Source organism: Mytilus trossulus, chromosome 9 (genome assembly GCF_036588685.1).
Source record: "Mytilus trossulus isolate FHL-02 chromosome 9, PNRI_Mtr1.1.1.hap1, whole genome shotgun sequence".
Classification (NCBI taxonomy): domain Eukaryota; kingdom Metazoa; phylum Mollusca; class Bivalvia; order Mytilida; family Mytilidae; genus Mytilus; species Mytilus trossulus.
Window position 1 is genome coordinate 23,022,144 of NC_086381.1, and position 23,477 is coordinate 23,045,620.

General features: G+C 32.6%; 1 protein-coding gene across 4 annotated transcripts in view; it reads right to left on the reverse strand.

Annotated features, from left to right (window-relative positions):
* The window catches only part of LOC134685332 (E3 ubiquitin-protein ligase TRIM33-like), a 40,731-nt gene that overhangs the window by 11,809 nt on the left and 5,445 nt on the right, over positions 1-23,477 (reverse strand). For 2 of the 4 annotated variants that reach the window (XM_063545011.1, XM_063545009.1), the window contains exons 1-4: positions 5,632-5,649; positions 5,173-5,404; positions 2,413-4,005; positions 66-201 (exon numbers count right to left, since the gene is read on the reverse strand). In XM_063545011.1, the coding sequence (XP_063401081.1) occupies positions 66-201; positions 2,413-4,005; positions 5,173-5,404; positions 5,632-5,634 (1,964 nt within the window). In that variant the 5' untranslated portion in view covers positions 5,635-5,649. Of the gene's footprint in view, positions 1-65; positions 202-2,412; positions 4,006-5,172; positions 5,405-5,631; positions 5,650-23,477 lie in introns of those variants that run through there. The other 2 variants (XM_063545012.1, XM_063545010.1) reach the window with 2 other exon arrangements.

The window sequence follows — 23,477 nt, forward strand, 5'->3', positions numbered from 1 at the left end:
ATAATACAAATACAGTTTAAGGCAAATAGGCAAAACATAACAAGTTGTTAAGTTGTATGAAGTACCTTTGGACTGTCTGTGAGGCCCAGGCCTGTAACTGGTCTATTGGTGCTGGCTGACTTGCTGCTGCACCAGACTGATGGTCAAATCCTGCTCCTGCTGGACTTGGCGTCTTATTGGCATAGGCCGCAGCCTGGGCACCTATATTTGAAACATAATATATTGAGTGTTTATCAATGTATTTAGCTATCATGGCTATAGATACATTGTATGACTGTGCATTATATATAATTTAAGGTGACTTATGGCAATGTATGGATAAAATGAAATAGGACATTAGCACCTCAAAATATTGCAACAATTTGTTTCACTGTAAACATCATGAACATGGTGAACATACCTCATGAACATATATATTTCATTTGTATGGCCTGGCTTATGCCTATCTAATTCTAAGAAACTTCGATGAAATCACTTTTTTTAAATAAAGGTAGGTGTATTAATGAAAATTGGCAACATGTGGACGTCTGAAAATGGGATATAAATAGAATTTTCTCAAGAAAAAACCTGTGCAAATATTTTTTTTAGAATTCTGTCTATCTTAAAAGTACATTTGAATAGATTTACATCAATTAACAACAGATGCAGGCTCAATTATAAATTGATATTTCCTATTATGTAATTTATGCTTTTTTCTAAACATTTGTTAAATGACTATAAACATATGCATGATTAAATGAACAATATAAAGTACATATCATGCTTAATTTTTTAGCATTAACCTAACTAAATCAGTGGATTAAACAATTTTTCACATCAAAGTTGGCTTTTATTTTATTTAAAAACTTATTTTATCCTTTCATTTCAATTTTTTTAATTGATTTAATTTTATCATGTTGAATGTATTTTTGTTTTAACACTTTTACCTCCTGATTTGCCTGCTTGGGCTGTCCCCCAAATGTTTTATTTTTTTTATCATATTCCATGTATACCATGCATATATATATATATGTATACAATCTAACATCATATTCTTTTCTTTTTTGTCATGTGTTTGTCATGTTTATCAGTTTATAACATGTATAATGTCAGTCAGGGGTACTACTTGTACAAGTGTATTTTATTTACTTAAAGAAGTGAAAAAAAATATACACATATAAGTAAATAAATAATGTTTGAATAATCTCCCCTTAATTTTCTGAAAAATTTACTTGTATAAGTAAATTTTTCTTACAATCCAACAAAAATCCTCAAGTTTTGAGATGTTAAATCATGCCTTTAAAATTTTTTCCCAGGTTTGCTCAAATTTTTTCATTAAACATCAATGTTTCATCTCATTAATTCATCAAAGAAACTGATTGAGCAAAGATCTTGTATATTTGCGCAAGGCCTTCAAAAATTGCTCCTTTGGGGCTTGTAAATGAGCAGTGTTAAGAAGATAACAAACAAATGAGACTTTCATTGTCCATGAAATTACACTTAAATGATTATTAAAGACATCTGTAAAGGGTACACAATTTAAAATTCTATTAGAGCAAAGAAATCTTAAGAATTCAAGAAAAGAAGAAAGGATGATTTTTTTACTTATACAAGTAAAAAATTCTGAATGCCTAAGGGACATAACTAAGCCAATTTTTTTTTTACCTATACAAGTAAATAAAATTCACTTGTATAAGTATCCTACAAATTTACTTATATGTGTATATTTTTTTTACTTCTTCAAGTAAATAAAATACACTTGTATAAGAAGAACCCCTGACTGAATGTCTTAATTTGAAAAATCAAAGTTAAAAAAATAAATATGCCCCAAAATACCATGAAATTACACAGACAACAAAGGTTAGCATGCATTATGAAACTGAGTGGATGACATGAAACAAGACAACGAGTGATGGGGGGAAAAATTACACAAACAACAAAGGTTAGCATGCATGATGAAACTAAGTGGATGACATGAAACAAGACAACAAGTGATGGGGGGAAAATTACACCGACAACAAAGGTTAGCATGCATTATGAAACTGAGTGGATGACATGAAACAAGACAACGAGTGATGGGGGGAAAAATTACACAAACAACAAAGGTTAGCATGCATGATGAAACTAAGTGGATGACATGAAACAAGACAACAAGTGATGGGGGGAAAATTACACAGACAACAAAGATTAGCATGCAGGATGAAACTGAGTGGATGACATGAAACAAGACAGCGAGTGATGGGGGGAATATTACACAAACAACAAAGGTTAGCATGCACAATGAAACTAAGTGGACGACATGAAACAAGACAACAAGTGATGGGGGGAATATTACACAAACAACAAAGGTTAGCATGCACGATGAAACTAAGTGGATGACATGAAACAAGACAAGGAGTGATGGGGGGAAAATCCACAAAGCTTCGTATTTACCTGGCGAGGTTTCAGCTGAGGCCATGCGACAATTACTCCAAGATTTTTCTCTGTTTACAACTGGATTGGGCATATTAGAATTGCCATTCTGAGCCCCTCCCACCATTGTAATATTATTATATTGTTGGAATGTATTCTGTGGATTAGGTCTCATACCTGGTACAGCTGGAGCAATGTTGCGATAATGAGGTGGCTGTGGTGAATGCCTCTGATGAGAAAGGGCAGCCAAATGTCCAGCAGCATTCATAGCAACATGCTGACTATTCTGTGGAGGTAGTGATCTGTTTGGAACTCCATGTTGATTTGGACGGTTCATAACATGGTTATTTAACTGGTTTTGGATGATAGAAGTATTCTGGTTTCTGTTCATCTGTGCTTGCTGAGCTTGCTGTTGTGCTTTTATTTGAGCTTGCTGTTGTTGCATGCGAAACTTTTCACGTAACTTAGCCTCATAAAGAGACTGTTGTTCAGGTGGTAAATGACGAATTTTTTCTCGTATCTGTGCATTAAATGCAGCTTGTGATATATGGTTAGAGGGAAATCTAGGTTGTCGGTTTTGTTGTTGCTGAGGAATAGCTGGATGATTTCCCTGAGATTGAGGTGCAGCAACAGTTACTGTTTTTTGGGGGAACCAGTTCCCATCGATTTGTAGAAAACCTAACTTCTGTTGGTTCTTTATTAAAATGTCTATTTCATTTTCATAAACAATGCTGTAATTAAGAAAGCTGGGCTGAAAAGGAATGCCACTTTCTGAAAGTTGCTTCAAGTTTTTAACCATTAATCCTTTTGTATATAAAATTGACACATCATCTCCAATTGTTAAAGCATTTTCAACAAAGTCTACAGAATGCTGCATTTTTAAAAGTGCTTCAGCAACAAGACGTTGCTTATCTGCAATTATAGTCGTTTTGTTACTAACATATTGTTCTAAATGGTTGATTAAACTATCTGAATATTTCTTAAACTTTTCTATGACTGTATCACGAGCTTTCACTATTTTTTCTGATTCTTCTGTCATTCGTTTTCTTAGCTCATGATGTTTACCTTTCAAAATTTCATTGGCTTGTTTATAATTTCCCAACTTTGTCTTTAAGTTGACCACAGCATTTTGTAAATTTTCACGTTGATGCGTAATAGCTTCTTGCAAAAATTGATATTTATGATCTTTATGTTCAAGTAACTGACAATCTCGACAAGTCAGTTTTTCACATGTTTCACAGAATAATTTAAGTTGTTCATGTTTATGTGTTTGACAATTTATCATTTTTTGTGTGGAATTATCAGGCGAATCGTCATCCTTTTTACCTTCATCTTTAGGAACTATGGTGTGATCTTTAGTTATTCGGACACGTTTATGAGCAAAAACACACTCATTACACAAATATTCTTGACATTCATTACAAAACGATGTAGCTTTTACGTTCTGACTTTCTTCACATCCTGTACAAATAGGTCCTTCATCATCCTTTTCTTCTTCATCTTCTTCATCAATTACAGCAGGTGCTTCAATAGACAGGAATCTGTTATCCACAACAGCTGACTTCTCTACAGTACAGTTACAAGCAGGACACAATATTGTGCTTGGCTTTGGTTCTATAAATAAAAATTAAATAAAAAAAAATGCATAAATAATGAATATTATATTGTGCTTAATAATTTTTGTTCATTTGTCAATAAAAAACATGAAAAATGTGTAAGTCTTTCATTTGTTTTCTTATTTTAACATTGTTGAAAGAGATATTTTGATTTAAGAACCCCAAAAATCTGCTTCCCCATATTTTCAATAATTTGTATGTTTCCTATGATTGCATTATGTCTATCAACTCTCCATAATTTTTCTTGCATGGCATACACATGTACTGTATGTAGCCTTTGGAAACAGCAATTCAGAAGTATAAGCAGTCATAATTTTTGTAATTTACGAAATGGTTTCAAAATAACAAAAGTATTTCATATAAATTTGTCACTAAAATTTGAAGAGTGTAGAAAAAGTTGCATTAAATTACTGAGTTATTTCATTATTTAGTCTAAATATCTTCCTGCCTTCATGATTTGACAAGTTTAATTTATGACCCTCAGCATACATTTTTCTTAATGTTTACAAAAGTTGTTGTCACTTGTGATGACAAATAATCCGCTTATCCCCTCAGATGGGTCACTAATCTGTTAATTATTATTATAGTGACACCATCAAATTATGTTTCATTTTTAGCCACATGGCATTGTTAATTTATTTTTTTATTTATGAGTTAAACTGTCCCTCTGGTATCCTTCGTCCCTCTTTTATCATGTTGGTTTTATGACATTTGGTGGAGGCAATTTAAAGTTAAGAGAATAAAAACGACAAATGTACAGACGGATGGGGGTAAAGCGTAAGGGCAAAATGCCCCCTCTGGTACTGTGGATTTGTAATTATAATGTATATATATATAGGGGGTCCCATAGGGGGGGTTCCGATCCCAGATCCCACTTACTGTTTTGTCAGATTCCTGTATCCCGCTTACACTATGTACGTACAAAATGTAAGCAATTCTCATTTTTTTGTCATTTCCCGGGTCTGCTATACCTCATTTCCCGTTTTCACGACTCAATAATTTGACTTTCATGTGTCACACTTACTAAAAAATCGTCAATCCCGCGTCACGCTTAAGACCCCGATGAGACCCACTATATATGCATGCCAGGCAAGTTTGAAATCAAATTGGAATAATTTGAACGTTTGAATAATAAATAGATGAGTAAATATACTTGGTATCTCACCAGTTTTTTCATTGTTATTTGTTGTACTAGAACCTTCAGTTTGTTGCTGCACTTGTAACTGGAATAAACTATTTAGACAGTTTTCGCACAAAGAATGTAAACACGGCAGGAGTTTGGGGGACTTGTCCTTCAGATCTGTGGCACATAACACGCATATTTTTAACTGGCTTAGGTCTTCTTCTTCTCCGTTTAATGACACTGTCTCTTCTGCCATTTTATATTTGAATGCAGCCTATAAAACACAAAACCTAGCAATATTAAACATGTCGTTTGAAAGCTTTACACCAGTGCCGCCATTTTAGTTGTAACCTCGATGTCAATGCATTGGCTTACTTCCGGGTTAAAGGGCAGATGTATTTTCGTCAGGTCAATAAAACACACAAAGCTTAACTGGCTTATTGGACCGTATAAATTTATCTAATAATAAACGAGTAATTCACACTTTGAATTATAAGATACCATTTTGCTCTCACTGATGGAAAATAAGGGGGAGGGGTCCGAATTCTGTATCGGATCCGTTCGCCCTGGATACAGAAGAAGAAGAAGAAGAAGAAGATGCTTTATTTCCATAAAATGGGCTCACAAGGAGCATAATATAATATCATTGTAATATAATATTCTTTTACAAATATAATAAACAACACAAGTTACAAACACAAATAAGAAACAACAGTTATCACATATTAGTATATATATAAAACCTTTGTCTCAGGCACACCTCTGGAAAGTAACAAAAAAGAATACTGCGAGTAGTCTAAATATATCTAGCTGAACTGCAAGAGGCACCTAGGGACGGTGCTATATGGCATGGAGGGTGCATATTAAAATGTGTTTCGGGACATTAATGATATGGTAAGATATTGTAAGAAGTTGCACATAAATGGTATGTCATCCTCGTGCCTGGTGCAGAGGAGTCAGTACTATTTAAAGTGACACAACTGCAAGAGGCACCAAGGGACAATGCTAATTGACATGCCAAAGTGCACAAATTACAAAAAAGATAAAATATTACCAGTTTAATAAAAAAAATAATAATATCGCAAACAAGAAGGTAATAGAACTTGTACGATGTGTCCTGTACCCCACCATGCCAACCTTGTGCCTAGTGCAGAAAGCCTGATTAAATATTTATCTTTAAAGTTATATTTTATCTTCATCAATTAACTCACAGACAGATATCAAAATATCAAGATTCTCTACATTAAGAAGCCATATCAGTTTTTGACTAGGAATCAAATGCTTAAAGTTTGGGCATAGTAAGTCAATAGTGGAATTCAAATAATTTCTCTTATCTTGTGATGATGTACATGAGAATAAAAAATGTTTTTCATCATCAACTTCATTTGAGGTGCACCTGAGACATATTCTGTCTTGTCGGAGAGTACCCTGATAGCGACCTTGTTCAATTCTTAGTCTGTGAGAAGAAATACGCAATCGAGTGAAATTTCTCCTCTGCTCAGGTGATTGTAATATAGTAAGGTATCTTTCAAGACCAAAATGAGTCTTAAAAGTGCTATAGCTACAAAGCTTCCCATCAGCACAATTGTGCATTTGGTTTCTCCATTGTATTTCATAGTGCTCATACAAAAACTTTTTAATTAAAATTTTGAATCTAAAGTTGCTTGCAAAGGTTAGACTGTCAACCCCATTAATTTTTTTTTGCAAATAGTTTAAAGATCCATACCAAGAGGGAATTTTTGATTCAAATAATAGCTTTGACTCTAAATATGCATCTTTTAGTAAGGGAAAGGATGAACCCAAATTTTCAAGCCGGTGCCAGTATCTGATCATAGATTTGGTGATATCAAAATGTAAAGGAAATCTCCCAAGTTCTGAAAGAGTGGCAAGGTTTGTTGCTCTTTTCCCCACACCTAGTAATAATTTACAAAATTTCATATGTAATCTATCTGAAAAAAGTTTAGGATAAGCTTGATCAACTGTATAAGTCTGAGAATTTAATTTTTTTTTGAAAGGATTAAAAAAGCCCCAAATTTCCGAACTATACAAAAGAATGGGTTTAATTGTATGATCAAATACATGGAGGCTGTTTTTAATATTGGGATTCAGTGATAAAAAGTCCTTTCGTAGCTTGTAGAATGCTTTCAATGCCTTATTGTACAATTCCTTCTGAGCAAAGGAAAAAGATCCTGATGCACTAAATGTTATACCTAAATATTTACAATGTTGAACACAATCTATCAACATGTCATTAAAATAAAAATTATGTTTTATATGCCTGCCTGCTTTGTTAAATACCATCACCTTAGTTTTTTTTAGATTAATTTTCATACACCAATCTTTACAATAATTATTTAATTGATCAAGTTTACACTGAAGCCCCTTTTCCGAGGTACATGTTCGCCCTGTGTCCGTTCCCCATGAGTTCGTTCGCCCAATGAGTCCGATGCCATGAAATTTGAAAAAAATAGGCAGGACAGGAGTTTTGAGTAAAAAAAAAAGGCAGGATGAGACACTTGCAAAAAAAAATGTCAGGCCGACAATTTAGGTAAAAAAAAGGCAGGACCGAACAGAGTGAAAAATAAAAATGCAGGACAGAGATTACAGCTAAAAAAAAATGCAGGGCAAAAGTTTTCATCCTAGCCACCCCCCCCCCCCCCCCACATAAAAATCAAATGGTAGCCCCCTAAAAGTGTGATTTTCAAACATAAAAAATGGAAAAATCACTGGACCTGTCTAAAATGATTATATTTATTAAAGAGTTATTTTGAAACTAAAAACTAATAATTATACAGCTAATATCAGGTGAGACAATATCTGAAAAAGTCTAGTTTCCATGTCCCCCCACTTCACCAGCAATTATTTTTTATTCAACGATCTTTTTGAAAATTTTAAGTTTCAATGTAAACTAAATTATATAATGCACCAACCCCTGCCAATTTAATTAACACTCATTCTTATATTTCTTCCGATAAAATATTGTAATTTAAATGTTCAACCCCCCTACAATCATGTTGTCCCCTGTGTTTTTTTGAAAACTAAATCATTCAAATAATATCCAAATTAATTAAACAGGCGACCCATTCTCACATATATGATACATTATATAATAAACTTGCCCCTAATTTGTCTTTTTATATTATAACTATAGCATGTAATAAAATTTTGCAAATTTTAAGAGAAAAAAAGTTTGTCCCCAGGGGCGATTTCCCTCCTGTTACCACACGGTTTTTTTTACCTGTGGAAACGTTTGTAAGACTTAGAGTTATTTTGCCATTATGTATTGTGAAGAGCATCATTTCCTGAATGTATCAGTACAAAGAAATAGTTGGAAAGGCGGCCAGGTTTGAAAATGCAAGCCCATCCAAGGTAAGAATTTACAGAAAAATACTTGTAGAAAAAAAAATGTTCTATCCTGTTATGGCCTTTTCTTATACTTTCTGAGAATATTTTTAAATGTGCACCACAACATTAAGTGTGTTTTTATATCATCTTTTTAAAAGTTATATGTCACAGGAAATACACTTACATTTAATGTGATAAAAAGGACAAAAACTATCGCGTAATTCCTTTCTGTTACGTTCTGTCATGTTACTTGATAAAAAGTAACAGCATAACCATCATCAGTAACAGGAAGGATGTTCAAGACAATTTCACTAAAGAATCGAAAAGTTAATCTGCTATATGCCAACCATTTCATTTGATATAAGTTATCACCACCATATCAAATAAATTTCAAAATAATATACAGTATATTGAATAAAAAAATAGGTTTTTTGCTCTTGATAACAGCAGAGAACATTTATGCAATTCTAGTATAGTAGATAGTAACAGAAAGGAATTTATTTTAGAATTTTTCAATACCTAGGCAGATTTTTCATCTTGCAAATACAGTTTCAAAGGATAAATGACATTGTTTGTTGTTATCTTCCAATTGTGACCAATCTAAAATGATGATTTTTTCTTAATCTTTAAAATAAAGCAGAAAAATCCTTTCTGTTACCAACTCTGTCCTGTTACCGTTGTCCTGTTACTCAAGATTCTTTCATGTTTCCGACATATCTGACTATATTTAAGTATATTTCTAAACCTTTTGTATTGCAAATGCTAAACTCAATAATTGCCGTTTGATAAACTATTGCAGGATATACTAGTAAACCACAAATAGTGTCTTAAATTTATTCCTTATTCCCATTAGACACTTTTTAAAATTGATTCACTTTGGTAACAGGGAAGAACTGGATTTTTTTGGTACCATTTTTAAAATTGACATTGTTTCCTTATTAAACAATTGTTTGAATTGCAGACAACAGTTCCTAGATTGCCAATGTGTGTTCTTCGATTTGTGCTATTAAAATACCGGATCTAAAGATTTTGTTTTTGTTTTTTTCTTATTGCCAAAAAATAGACTTTTTCAGATATTATCTCAGGTAAAATAACGTTTATTTCTCACCTTTTTTTTTGCAATATTTTAGAGTATGAATGTTGAATTGGTTATCTAGGGACATGCCATCTCATCTTTATTAAAAAAAAAAAAAGCCCATAAATGGTATATATTCTTGAATTTTTTGAAAACACATAAACATATTTTAAAGTTCAAGATGGCTTGTTATTGGAGCATTGACATAATTATTCTCACTGAGTCTTGTTAAATCATGACTTGTCTTTGTCTATACCCTGTAAAGACGTCCATACGGCTTGAAAGTTTTAATTCCATTGGTCATCGTTAAGGTTATAACATGGAATATAATAATACAACACTACCCAATGTATCCTCAATCTTTAATTGAACAGTATTAGGGCAATAACAAGAAATCTTCAGTTTGCACAATATTTAGTGTGCAATTGCCAGAAATATTCAATTGCACGTACAGTATTGTGCAATACTACAGATAATATTGCGCAACAGCACTGCGGTTTTGCGCAATATACATGATAATTCACAGTATTGCACAATATCAGCAGACAGTATTGCGCAATAGCAATTACGTAATCTTCAATTGCACAGTATTGCGCAATAGCACAACATTGCCGCTGGAAATAACACAGCAATATAAATAATGAGAGATTGTATACTGAATGTATATTTACTGAAGCCGGTAAAATAATATTCCAATAACATTGATTTCTTTCGAATAAGCATTGAATAACTGTAAATTTGAAAACAAATATACTCATCATAGGAATTCTTTTTAAAATAAAGGAGGGCCTCCCCGAATATATGGTTTGAAGAAAAGATACATTCCCTCATTCTATTCTCAATTTTAATGATAAATAACATAAAGGATTGCATAATTAAAAATAAATGAACCAAACTGAATGGCAAATATAGAAAATTTTGATGGGGCCATTAGATATAAAGAATATAAAGACTAGAATTGGCCAAACTTATAAAGAGTAGAGAAAAACGGAAGGAAAGGGGGAGGGTATAAAGCATACAGAAATAAAGGACAAGGATGGGGAATTAAAAATACAGAAGAAAGGGCACGAATAAGGAATACAGGAACACTTTTTCTCTATTCTTTTTAAGTTTGGTCCGTTGGTTTCTCTATTATCTAAAAGTTTGGCCATTTTCTATTCAGTATACTTAGAATTGTTTATATCTGCGGCTCGTCCCTTCATTATTTTCTTCTTCTATTTTTTGTTTTGTTGAATTTATTTGGGACATTTTTTATTCTTTATTTGTCTGTCCTTTATTTTGTTTAACCGTTATCTTTTCTATAAAAGAGGGACAAAAGATACCAAAGGGACAGTCAAACTCATAAATCGATAATAAACTGACAACACCATGGCTGACCAGTATTACGAGAGAGTAGGTATGTTATCATATTTTAAAAGGCTAAAAATGAAAAAAGACAAACAGACAAACAATAGTACACATGACACAACATGGAAAACTAAAGAATAAACAACACGAACCCCACCAAAAACTAGGGGTGATCTCAGGTGCTCCGGAAGGAAAAGCAGATCTTGATCCACATGTGGCACCAGTCGTGTTGCTTATGTGATAACTATATCTATTTCGGTAGGTCACATTCATAAAAGGGAAGGGGGTTGTAGTTAAGACGTAAGGAACATATCCGATATCATTTGTGAAACGGTTATTCCATAGCGGTCAACCAACATGTGATGGCGTCCGTAAAATTTACGAAGGGATGATTTCAACTTCACCATTTGGAACTCTTGGTTTAATAGCTTAATTCCTTGTGAGCAGCAACCCTCTATCAAGAAAATCATGATAGGAAAATTAATGCAAGCACGGGAATATGGTATCAATTGGGATATATATACCCCATATGCAGGTGCTGCTGGAATGTTGCTACTTATAAATGGAAAGTTCACAATTGGAAAGCTGAACTAATGTCTTTTGTCGTAAAGTTTAGTTTTCAACCGACCCTCACTGTCAATTTCTAAATGTAAGTCAAGCTATGAGGCCGACTTAACTGTATAAACCACACTCAGGTACGAAAGCCTATTGGGGTCACACCAAAAAATTATTTATCTCGTAATTACGAGATAAAAAAAAACCTTCTGATCTTGTAAGTACGCAAGGATTTTCTCGTAATTACGCAATGATAATCTCGTAATTACAGGATAATTTTGATCTCGTAATTACGTGATAGTTTTCTCATAACTAAGCGATAATTACGAGATGAATAAACAAAAATGTGTGACCCAAATAGGCTTTCGTACTCAGGCCCTCCTTTATCGATGAAACATATATTGCTATAATTAATGCGTAGTATAATTAGTATATTTATTTTCGAATTAACAGTTAATAAGTGCTTATTCAAGAGAAATTAATGCCATTAGGTTATTATTTTACCGGCTTCAGTACGTAAAATACAATGTCACATTATTTATTAAAGAAAAATCATAAAAAAGCAGAATATTCTTAAAATGTTCGATAATGCATCTTTTAGTTTTCAAGAAAATTTGCCAAAGTAAAACATGTAAAACATGACCACTCTCCTTATTCTGCGAAAAAAATTAATTTAAGAATAATAACTTTCCTGCGTCGAAAATGGCAATATATAAGTCTTAATTGGCTTGATTTTAGATATTTTTGTAGATATAAGATTTTCTCTCTCTATATATGATGTGATTTGTTTCAAGATCAGTGGTCCAGTGATTGAAAAGGCGAAGACAAAAAAATAAATGGGGAACGAGTCCATGGAACACAGATACCCCCGCTTGCATATCATATAGAGTTATAAAGGAACATAACTGATGAACAGTAAATGTGACTGTACCCAAATTTGTACTTGATCTCAGTTTTGTTGTAATAAATAATATGTATAAGTTTCATAAAATTTGATTGATATAGTTAATTTAGAGATCGAACAGTAACGAACATATAAAGCAATTTTTCCACTTGTAACGGGGTATAGTTGAAGAAAATTTAGTGGCAACCGCAAAACTCTAACTTGATCTGTATTTGAGGTAACTACAGTAAGAGAACGGAAACGAGAAATATCAGCATTTTTTCCATTTGTCATGGGGTATAACTCTAGAACGTATAAAGTGACGGACGTACGGACATATCTATATATAGACGTACAGACGGTCAAACGTAAAACTATATACCCCCTCCACTACGACAGGGGCACAAAAATAAGTATACGACGACGGCAATACAAATATACAGAAAACGGGTGATTTATTGTTTTCTTGGTGTTGAATTTGAATGAGGAAGAAGAAAAGCTTCCTTGATATTTAACATTCTCTTTGATCACAGTATTTGACGTTTTAAATACGAGTTATAATTAGTTCCTTGTTTGACATTTTATCATTCCTTATGGAAAAAATCCCACTTCCTAATCCGTACACCTCTTTTGGTGTGAACTCTTCAGTTTTATGTCAACGATTAACGCTTTCCTTGTTAGTATGACATCACGACCATGAAATGACCAATCAGGCTACGTTGCACCACTAATTTCCTGTCAGGAAAGATAGTAAGATCGTGCATATTTGATAAATGATGCACCGCTTGCCTATAACGGTATAAAGGAACATAATATACGACTGTAATACAAGTGAGAGGTTAAGCTTTAAATTCAGGTATAATCCACCATTTTCTACATACGAAAATGCCTGTAAATTACTATAATTGTATAACGGAAACAAAAAAATTCAGCAGTGTTTATGTTTATAAAGGAGATTCGTATTCGATTACCACTGTTTTAAGTTAAGTGTCACTGATAAATAATGGCAACTATAGGTATATACCGCTGTTCAAAAGTCATAAAACAATCGAGAGAATAGAAATCCTGGTTACAAACTAAACCCAAAGGGAAAACATCAAATACTGAAAGAGTAAAACAATGGAGCAACAGAAACATGGAAGTGCCAAAAACAAACGCCAATATACATAGCAACGAACTATTTGATAACTACTTGGTATATGACATTTAAAACCAGATGCTCCGCAGGGCGCAGATTTATACGACCACAGAGGTTGAACCCTGAACGGTTGGACACAACATACAAGCTAGATTCAGCTCTAAATTTGGATTGTGATTAAATAGTTGACACAGCATAGTTTTCTGACACAGAATGAATGTGGTCTAATGAACTTAAACATTTTGTTTTGCCTTTGAGCAATTCACTATGCTGTTAGATATAATTCCTCTCAAAAAAAATTTTGAAGAAATTTTCTTTTTATTTATGAAATCTGAAATGAGAAAAATTGACCCCCCATTTTTTCACATCCCCCTTTTCCTTATTCCAAAACTGGTCTCAATTCAAATTTCTAATGGAGTTTGCAACAATAACTACTCATTTAAATACATCATAAAATATTAAAATGTGAAAAAAGTGCTTGTTATCACTGAATGGTAAAGATTGTTTTAATTTATCAGTTGGTAGTAAAAGTGAATATACATTGTATATTGTATAAAACAATGATTTAAGTTGATTCAACTACTATTCTTAACAAAGAAAGATAACTCCAATTGAATTTTTTTTGCTATTACACAATATTGTGCAACTAGATATTTCATGCTATTGCGCAATACTGTGCAATTAAAACTACTTGCTATTGCACAATACCGTGCAATTGAAGATTTCTTGCGATTGCGCAATACTGTGCAATTGAAAATTTCTTGCTATTGCACAATATTGTGCTATTGAAGATTTCTTGCTATTGCTGAATACTGTGTAATTGAAAATTTCTTGCTATTGCACAATACTTAATATAATGATTTTGGATCCTGATTTGGACCAACTTGAAAACTGGGCCCATAATAAAAAAAAATATAAGTACATGTTTAGATTCAGCATATCAAAGAAGCCCAAGAATTCATTTTTGTTAAAATCAAACTGAGTTTAATTTTGGACTCTTTGGACTTTAATGTAGACCAATTTGAAAACAGGACCACAACTAAGAATCTACATTAAATTTGGACCCTTTCGGCTCCTTATTCCTAAACTGTTGGGACCAAAACTCCCAAAATCAATCCCAACCTTCCTTTCATGGTCATAAACCTTGTGTTAAAATTTCAAAGATTTCTATTTACTTATACTAAAGTTATGGTGCGAAAACCAAGAAAAATGCTTATTTGGGCCCCTTTTTGGCCCCTAATTCATAAACTGTTCGGACCTCAACTCCCAAAATCAATCCCAACCTTCCTTTTGAAGTATAAATCTTGTGTTTAAATTTCATTGATTTCTTTTCGCTTATACTAAAGTTATTGTGCGAAAACCAAGAATAATGCTAATTTGAGTCCTCTTTTGGCCCCTACTTCCTAAACTGTTGTAACCAAAGTTACTAAAGTTAGAGTTCGAAAACTAAAAGTCTTCGGACGACGACGACGCAGACGACGACGCCAACGTGATACCAATAAACGACCAAAATGTTTTCAATTTTTGTGGTCATAAAAAATCATATATTGGGGGTTGAAATGGCTAGTCATATCTCACACATATATAACAGTGTTAAAAATATGGATAAAATGTGACAAGAATAGAGCACAAGTCTTATGTAGACGTAACTCACGTCTGACGTACTAACATAAGGGTCCGGTATCTTTAACGAAGTTGTTTCCACCTGTTTTTTTTTTTTTTTTTTTTTTTTTTTTTTTTTTTTTTTATAGTTTTCGATGACAAAAACTTGACTTCAGTCAAGATCGTCATTACGAACAATATATAACGCCTGTTTTGAGTTATTCAATAGTTTCGGTGATTGTAGCATTGTTGTTGATATAGGTTTGCTGATAATGTTTGCTGTGCAAAGTTTGTACCTGTCTATTAAACTTTCTAGATAATTGACAAAAGTTTAAGAAAGAGTTTTAAACAATCATATAAGGCTACAAACAGTATAACTTATCAACAATATAATCCGCACAAAGAGATATTTTGATGTAAAACATCAATCAACTTTTATTTTCTCTAAATCAATATTCGTTTCCATATTATCTTTGCTAATTATAATTGAAAGGCAAAACCTTTGCAGAAAAAAATATCACTAATAAATGATTTCCTCATATATATATCATATGACTGAACTTGTTAGTTGGCTCCTAAATGAAGTAATTGACATTGCATGACTATTTCTACCCACTCTTGTTTTACCTATTAGCTTTGAAACTATATTATAAAGATGAATGAAAACTGTAAGAAGCTAAATGATCTTTACAATCAGATCTTGATAATCAGTATGTTATCATGGATTGATGAACTCCTTTTTTGAAGTAACTCCTCTTAATTTATACTTTTTTTAAACAATATTGCATTGTATCATTATCAAAATTATAACAGAAACTGTATGAACCCCAAAATAATGTTCAACAAAACACACTTTACATTCTACGATTGCTATTATATCTTAAATCGCAAAACATAAAAACATGGAGAGTAATATTGAAAAACACCGATTCTTTAATGGAGAGAGATATTGACTTCTTACTTGTATAAAGTGAAGTGGACAGTGGTAAATGTAAACAAATAAATTAAAAAAAAAACACGAGATGTTCAAAGGGTAACTATTTCGACGCAAACGTAGTTTATGAATGTTCAAATATCTAACTTAATCACAGTGGGAAAACTAGAGATAGTTATCAAAGGTACCAGTCTTATAATTCGATACGATAGACGCGTTTCGTCTACATAAGAATCATCAGTAACGCTAAGATCAAAGCCAAACAAGTTTAATGTTAGAGAGCATTGTAAACCCAAATTTCCGAAAAATCTGTACCAAATACGAATTAGGTAATCTTTGCCTGAGATAAAATAATCCGTAGTATTTCGAATAATTCATACTATTTCAAACAGTGAATGCATATACATGGCCATATAATTGAGATTCATGTCAACACCGAAGTGCGGACTACTGGGCTTGTGATACCCTCAGGAACATAACGCCCACTAGCAGTGGCATCGACCGCGAGGTGCGGATAGTTATCAAAGGTACCAGACTTATAATTTGATACATAAGACGCTCATTTCCTCAACATGCGACTCATCAGTGACACTCAAATCAGAATAGTAAGAAAGCCAAACAATTATTAAATTGAAGAGTATTGAGGACCAAAAAATCCAAAAAGCCGTGCCAAATACGGTTATGGTAATATATGCCTGGGAGAACGAGAACAACACAAAATCATACTTCTCTGGATAAAGCCGATGACTATTCCGATCAAAAATTATTTTTTAATTAATAATTGAACATTTTAAACGGGGCATTAGCTGTTAAGTCCATGTTAAACAATTTGACTAAAAAAAATCTAATTTATAAATTTATAAAACGTAAACTAAGTATTTAAATTTCAAAAATATATATCACCATTTCGTATATGCTTAATCTAAGATTCCATCTAATTACCTATCAATTGACCGCCGTAGACTGCCGATGGTCATATAACCCGCTATGAATATAAATAACGATATAGATAGCGAACTCGTGCAATTGATTTTTTCTAGGTCTATTTGATTTCATATTATATGTTTATCATCGTTTTTACCTGTAGAAGAATTATTACAATGATCATAAGTGTATAATTTTAAACAGTCTGGATAGGTAAAGGGTTAGATAAAATAAAACGTCTGGCCCCTTTTTTTAAAAAAAAAACCTTGCCATTAAAGATCAATTAGTCAGCAAACTAGAAGAGTTATAAAGTGCTATACTATCCCACTTGTTCCTGTCTCCACCTCAAGCAACCGTTATGGCTTTTGTCATGGTTTCAGGTGTTAAGGATATAAGCATACATGACTTACTTTTGTATCTGTTTTTATAAATTCTCTTTCAAAAACAGCTCCCATACTCTATCAGTTAAATATATAAAATTATGAATATTTAGCGACATAGATTGTTTGCATATTTTACTAAATAACCCATCTAAAAAAACTTAAACTTATACAAACCTAGCTGTGACAATATGCAAGTCAGTTAGTTCACTAACTTAAACATGCAATGTATGAATAAGTAAATTAAACTTATTATAGATTGAAATGTACTATTTATTATTCCCGCCAAAGCAGCTTCAGTAAGTACGTAAAGTACAATTTTACGCCTCACCGGGTATGCCGAATGACTTTTCGAGTAACTAAATGTAATTTCTATTTCTATCGAGAATCATAAATACTCGAAGTAAATGGGGAATGTGTCCATTTTCCCGCTTGCATATCAAGTTATAAAGTGACATATCTCGATGACACTACCCACATTTGTGTTTGATTTGAGTTTTGCGGTTATAAGCATTGTGTATGATTTTCATAAAATTTAGGTGAGAAAAACTTAGCAGAAGAAAACAAAATTTACCAATTTTTCAATTTTTAGAGGGGCATTACACTAGAACGATAAAAGTGACATCACCAAAATTCGACTTAATCTTGTTTTTTTTTCTGTGGTAATGAACATTGGGCTTTTTATATGTTTCATTATATTTGGTTGAAGCAAACAAAAGTTAAGCAATTTTCAGCAAATTTCCATTTGTAAGGAGGCATAACTCTAGAACGATAGAACGATCAGTTGTTCGACCTGTTAGTCAAATGTGTTTTGTTTAAATATACATTTATACTTTTAAAGTCTTTTGAAAAATGTTGTTTGTGCTGTATTTAGACCCTTCTACAACGAAATTTGTTTTACATGCACACGTATAAAAATTGCGGTTTTTATCCAACGCAATCATAGGTTTGAACGTAGTTTTCGATTTAGTTATAATATAACCAGATGCTCCGCAGGGCGTAGCTTTATACGACCGCAGAGGTTGAACCCTGAACGGTTGGGGCAAGTATGGACACAACATTCAAGCTGGATTCCGCTCTAAATTTGGATTGTGATTAAATAGTTGACACAGCATAGGTTTCTGACACAGAATGAATGTGTTCTAATGAAATTAAAATTTTTGTTTTCTCTTAGAGCAATTCACTATGCTGTTGAATATTATTCCTCTCAAAAAAAATGTTTGAAGAAATTTTCTTTTTATTTATGAAATTTCAAATGAGAAAATTGAACCCAATTTTTTTAATCACATCCCCCTTTCCCTTATTCCAAAACTAATCTCAATTAAAATTTCTAATGGAGTTTGCAACAATTACTTCTCATTTAAATACATTATAAAATATTAAGATGTAAAAAAAACTGCTTGTTATCACTGAATGGTAAAGATTATTTTAATTTATCAGTTGGTAGTAAAAAGTGAATATACATTGTATATTGTATATATAACAAAGATTTAAGTTGATTCTGGACAAAGACAGATAACTCCAAATAAAAAAAATTCTTACAATTAGATATTTCTTGCTTACTATTCTGGACAAAGAAAGATAACTCTAATTAAAAACACAATTGCTATTTCACAATATTTTGCAATAAGATATTTCTTGCCATTGCGCAATACTGTGCAATTGAAAAGACTTGCTATTGCACAAAACTTAATATAATAATTTTAGATCCTGATTTGGACAAACTTGAAAACTGGGCCCAGAATCAAAAATCTAAGTACATGTTTGGATTCAGCATATCAAAGAACCCTAAGATTTCAATTTTTGTTAAAATCAAACTAAGTTTAATTTTGGACCCTTTGGACTTTAATGTAGACCAATTTGAAAACAAGACCAAAAATGAGGAATCTACATACACAGTTAGATTTGGCATATCAAAGAACCCCATTTATTCAATTTTTGATGAAATCAAACAAAGTTTAATTTTGGACCCCGATTTGGACCAACTTGAAAACTGGGCCGATAATCAAGAATCTAAGTACATTTTTAGATTCAGCATATCAAAGAACCCAACCGATTAATTTTTTGTCAAAATCAAACGAAGTTTAATTTTGGACCCTTTGGACCTTAATGTAGACCAATTTGAAAACGGGACCAAAAGTTAAAAATCTACATACACAGTAAGATTCGGCATATCAAAGAACCCCAATTATTCAATTTTGATGAAATCAAACAAAGTTTAATTTTGGACCCTTTGGGCCCCTTATTCCTAAACTGTTGGGACCAAAACTCCCAAAATCATTACCAACCTTCCTTTTATGGTCATAAACTTTGTGTTTAAATTTCATAGATTTCTACTTACTTATACTAAAGTTATGGTGCGAAAACCAAGAAAAATGCTTATTTGGGTCCCTTTTTGGCCCCTAATTCCTAAACTGTTGGGACCTAAACTCCCAAAAGCAATACCAACCTTCCTTTTATGGTCATAAACATTGTGTTTAAATTTCATTATTTTCTATTTACTTAAACTAAAGTTATTGTGCGAAAACCAAGAATAATGCTTATTTGGGCCCTTTTTTGGCCCCTAATTCCTACACTATTTAAACCAAAACTCCCAAAATCAATCCCAACCTTTCTTTTGTCGTCATAAACCTTGTGTCAAAATTTCATAGATTTCTATTAACTTAAGCTAAAGTTATAGTGCGAAAACCAAGAAAATGCTTATTTGGGCCCTTTTTGGCCCCTAATTCCTAAAATGTTGGGACCAAAACTCCCAAAATCAATACCAACCTTCCTTTTATGGTCATACACCTTGTGTTAAAATTTCATAGATTTCTATTGACTTTTACTAAAGTTAGAGTGCGAAAACTAAAAGTATTCGGACGACGACGACGACGACGACGACGACGACGCCAACGTGATAGCAATATACGACGAAATTTTTTTCAAAATTTGCGGTCGTATAAAAATTATGTAGATTGATAACCTTGAGCATGTGTGGCTTCACATATCGTCTCGATAGCATAAGCTGATAAATTTCATTTGACTAGCACTTGTGGTTGTAGGATTATGCCTCACATCATGACGCATATACTACCACATCTTCATGTGCGGGGGCAGGGATGAACGGTTCTTGTTTATGCTTGAACATGAGTGTTCGTATTTGTACATGTTGTAGGAGAAAACGTCACAGGTGGTTTAACAAATTAGTCGCCAGCTCCTCAAATTCAAGATCCTCTACCAATATATCTAACGTCTTGGGACAACCTAGTCCAACATAATATCTTCCTCATCGAGGTTAAGGTAAAGCCTGTTCCGGCCTGTCTGGATGGAAACTCTCTGTAAACCAGAGATACCAACAGCAATAATGAACTGTGGTAGTGATGGGTATACACAATTTTAGGGACCACATTTAGCTGTTCTGTTTTGATTTGATTTCTGCGAACAGCATCAAGGTGTGCTGTGGTAAATGCTGAATTATAGATCGACTTAGGTTTTAGATTATCCAGTCAGAAGACGGCCGATGACATCAATACGGGTACAAAATCCACTCTAATCATTGTTGTATTTCACAGAAGCAATGTCAATCACATGTTTGATTAAGGCACCAGAAGTAACTAATGTTCAAATCTCGTAAATCGATTGGTCAAGAGAAACATTAGGATAACGGAAAAAAAACCCGAAGAAATCATACGATGTGATTTACAGTAATGCATGATAGTTTTCCGTGTGGTATGTAAAAGAAAATACTTTGCGAGTTGACAATTTTCTGTCTAAATATCTATTCATTTAATTGTTATATGTATTTGGTCACTCTTCATTTAAAAATGAAAACTACTTATATTTTTCCAATACTCTTTCGACATTTAATGAAACTATTTTGTTACTGAACAATACGACAGGGGAGATAGCTTTAACTTTCCTCATAATTTTAGTAGCACTTCCAGTACAGTATATTCATCGTCCTGTTCACACAATATCTGAGAGCTTGTTATTCACTTAAATGTCAAATAGGAAGAAAAAGGTTAAATATTACATACATGAAGTTACATATTTATGTCAATCATAGCCATTGAAAGAACGTTGGTAGAGAAGGCTATGTTTTAAATATCAATCTGTATTGATCCTTTGAATATTATATAACAGAATATTTTCAACCGCTATGTCGAGTTGCACTTTTGGAGCTAGATTGCATACCGTTCTTAAGCACTATTGGTCATCCAAATTGTTTTTGTTAAAATTAATCGAATCGTTTTTATCATATATTTGTTTATGTTCACTTGTTAATATCTTCGACGACTTTCCTTTGTGTCCAGTCGTCGTCAGTTTAATTTCTTTATAATGACATTTTTATCTTCTTCAAACCTTTTTTGCTCGGTCTCAAGGGTGAAATAAATAACGATCGTTTTGAAAATCAAATAAGGACGTCGTTTTTTTTTTAGCTTTTTAAATTTCAAACCCGGTAGAAATATGGAAATCAAGTAAGGAACATTTATCTGGAAACATAATAAAAACCGGAAGACTTGGGGATACCAAAATGTATAATTGGGGTTTCCTCTGTTAATTCCGTGTTAATAAATGATCTTTCCTTTACCTTACGGTAATGTCCTTATTGTTCACAATATAAAGTCTATTTCTATAGTCCAGTCAAATTAAGATTTAACCTCCAACAAATTGCAACAAAAATATTTTAGTTCTAATCTATAGAATTATGCCCTTTATATACACAGAAAAAAAAGTCCCATAAAATATAACTTGAGGAAAACTCCTATGGAATTTAACATTGGAAAGGGAGATAACTCTTGCAAAAATGAGTCTTTTTTTGTCAGTTTTTGGTTGTTTTTCTTGAAATTTATTTAAAGCATGATACTTTGATGGGGTTATAAATTTAATCGTATTTGGCTAAATTATATAATCTTCTGCTCAGGAAATGTGCAAAACTGAAGTGTTATGGGTAGTTTTATTTTTTTCGGGCATTTTTTATTATAGAAATTGGAAATTTGAAGCTTTGTGACCATTTTGAAAAAATAATGTGAACATTTGGCATTGATTATATCTGTATATTATATTTTTTCTGCAACTTACTTATATAAAAAAACTTTAAACCACAAAAAGAAGAATACATGCTTAAATATTTTGATCAAATTTGAGATTCTCATCTTCGCTAGCCAAGGGTTACGATACACTCCCGCTCTCTTCACCCTTGGCGGATTGAGCCAACATTTGAGATAACAATGTTGCGTTATCTATCGGAAGACAAAAATCACGCCCATTCCGAATACATTATTCTTGACCAATGATAGCACTTTAACTCTTCAATTTGGAGGTAAAACACGGTAGCGTGTAGATTCTACAAACTGTGTAAAGCCGGAAATGAAAATATACGTCAACATTCATGCATTTGTGCATGAAACATACACAAGAACTTTCTATTGGTTGATTAAAAACATTCAAGTTGTCATTAAATATAGTCGTATGTTTAGGGATGTAAAGACTTGTTGCACAATAAATACGTGATAATTGTTTACCAACACTTTCTACATTTACACGTGATCATGTTATAGGCGCTTTTAGATTGGATGCAGCGAGTTCTGACTGCAACCAATAAAAATCCTTACCTTGTGTCTCCGAAAAAGCGATAAAGTTATAATTTTGTATCAATTTTTATTGATATTTCTGCCTTTTTTGCAAGAGTGATCTCCTTTTTCAATGCAAATCTCCATAGGAATTCTAAATGGTGATTTTTTTAGTCTTCCTCAAGTTATATTTTATGGGACTTTTTTCTGTGTATATTTAAGGTATAATGCTAAAGATTAAAACTTCTGTTGCAATTACTTTCGGGTTAGGGTAAAATTTATACCACACTTGACTGGACTATTGTAACCGTGATGGTTAACCTTGTACAAAATAAGACAAAACCAATACTTGTCTCCTTTCGTTAGATGTTACAATTTTATTCTATTGGTTCAGTTTTTATTTTTCTCCTATCACACGCATCTTTATAGAAGGATCTCACCGGTATACTTGGAATTCGAATCTTTTTGTAGGATATAAACTAGTTTTTCCTCTATCGATATCTCGTAAAGTAGAGATCATTCCGTTACTGTAATGGCAATGTTCTGATTATGCACAGGCTATACTCCATTTTAGAATCTTGAACGTGATAATATATAACCATCGTTTGG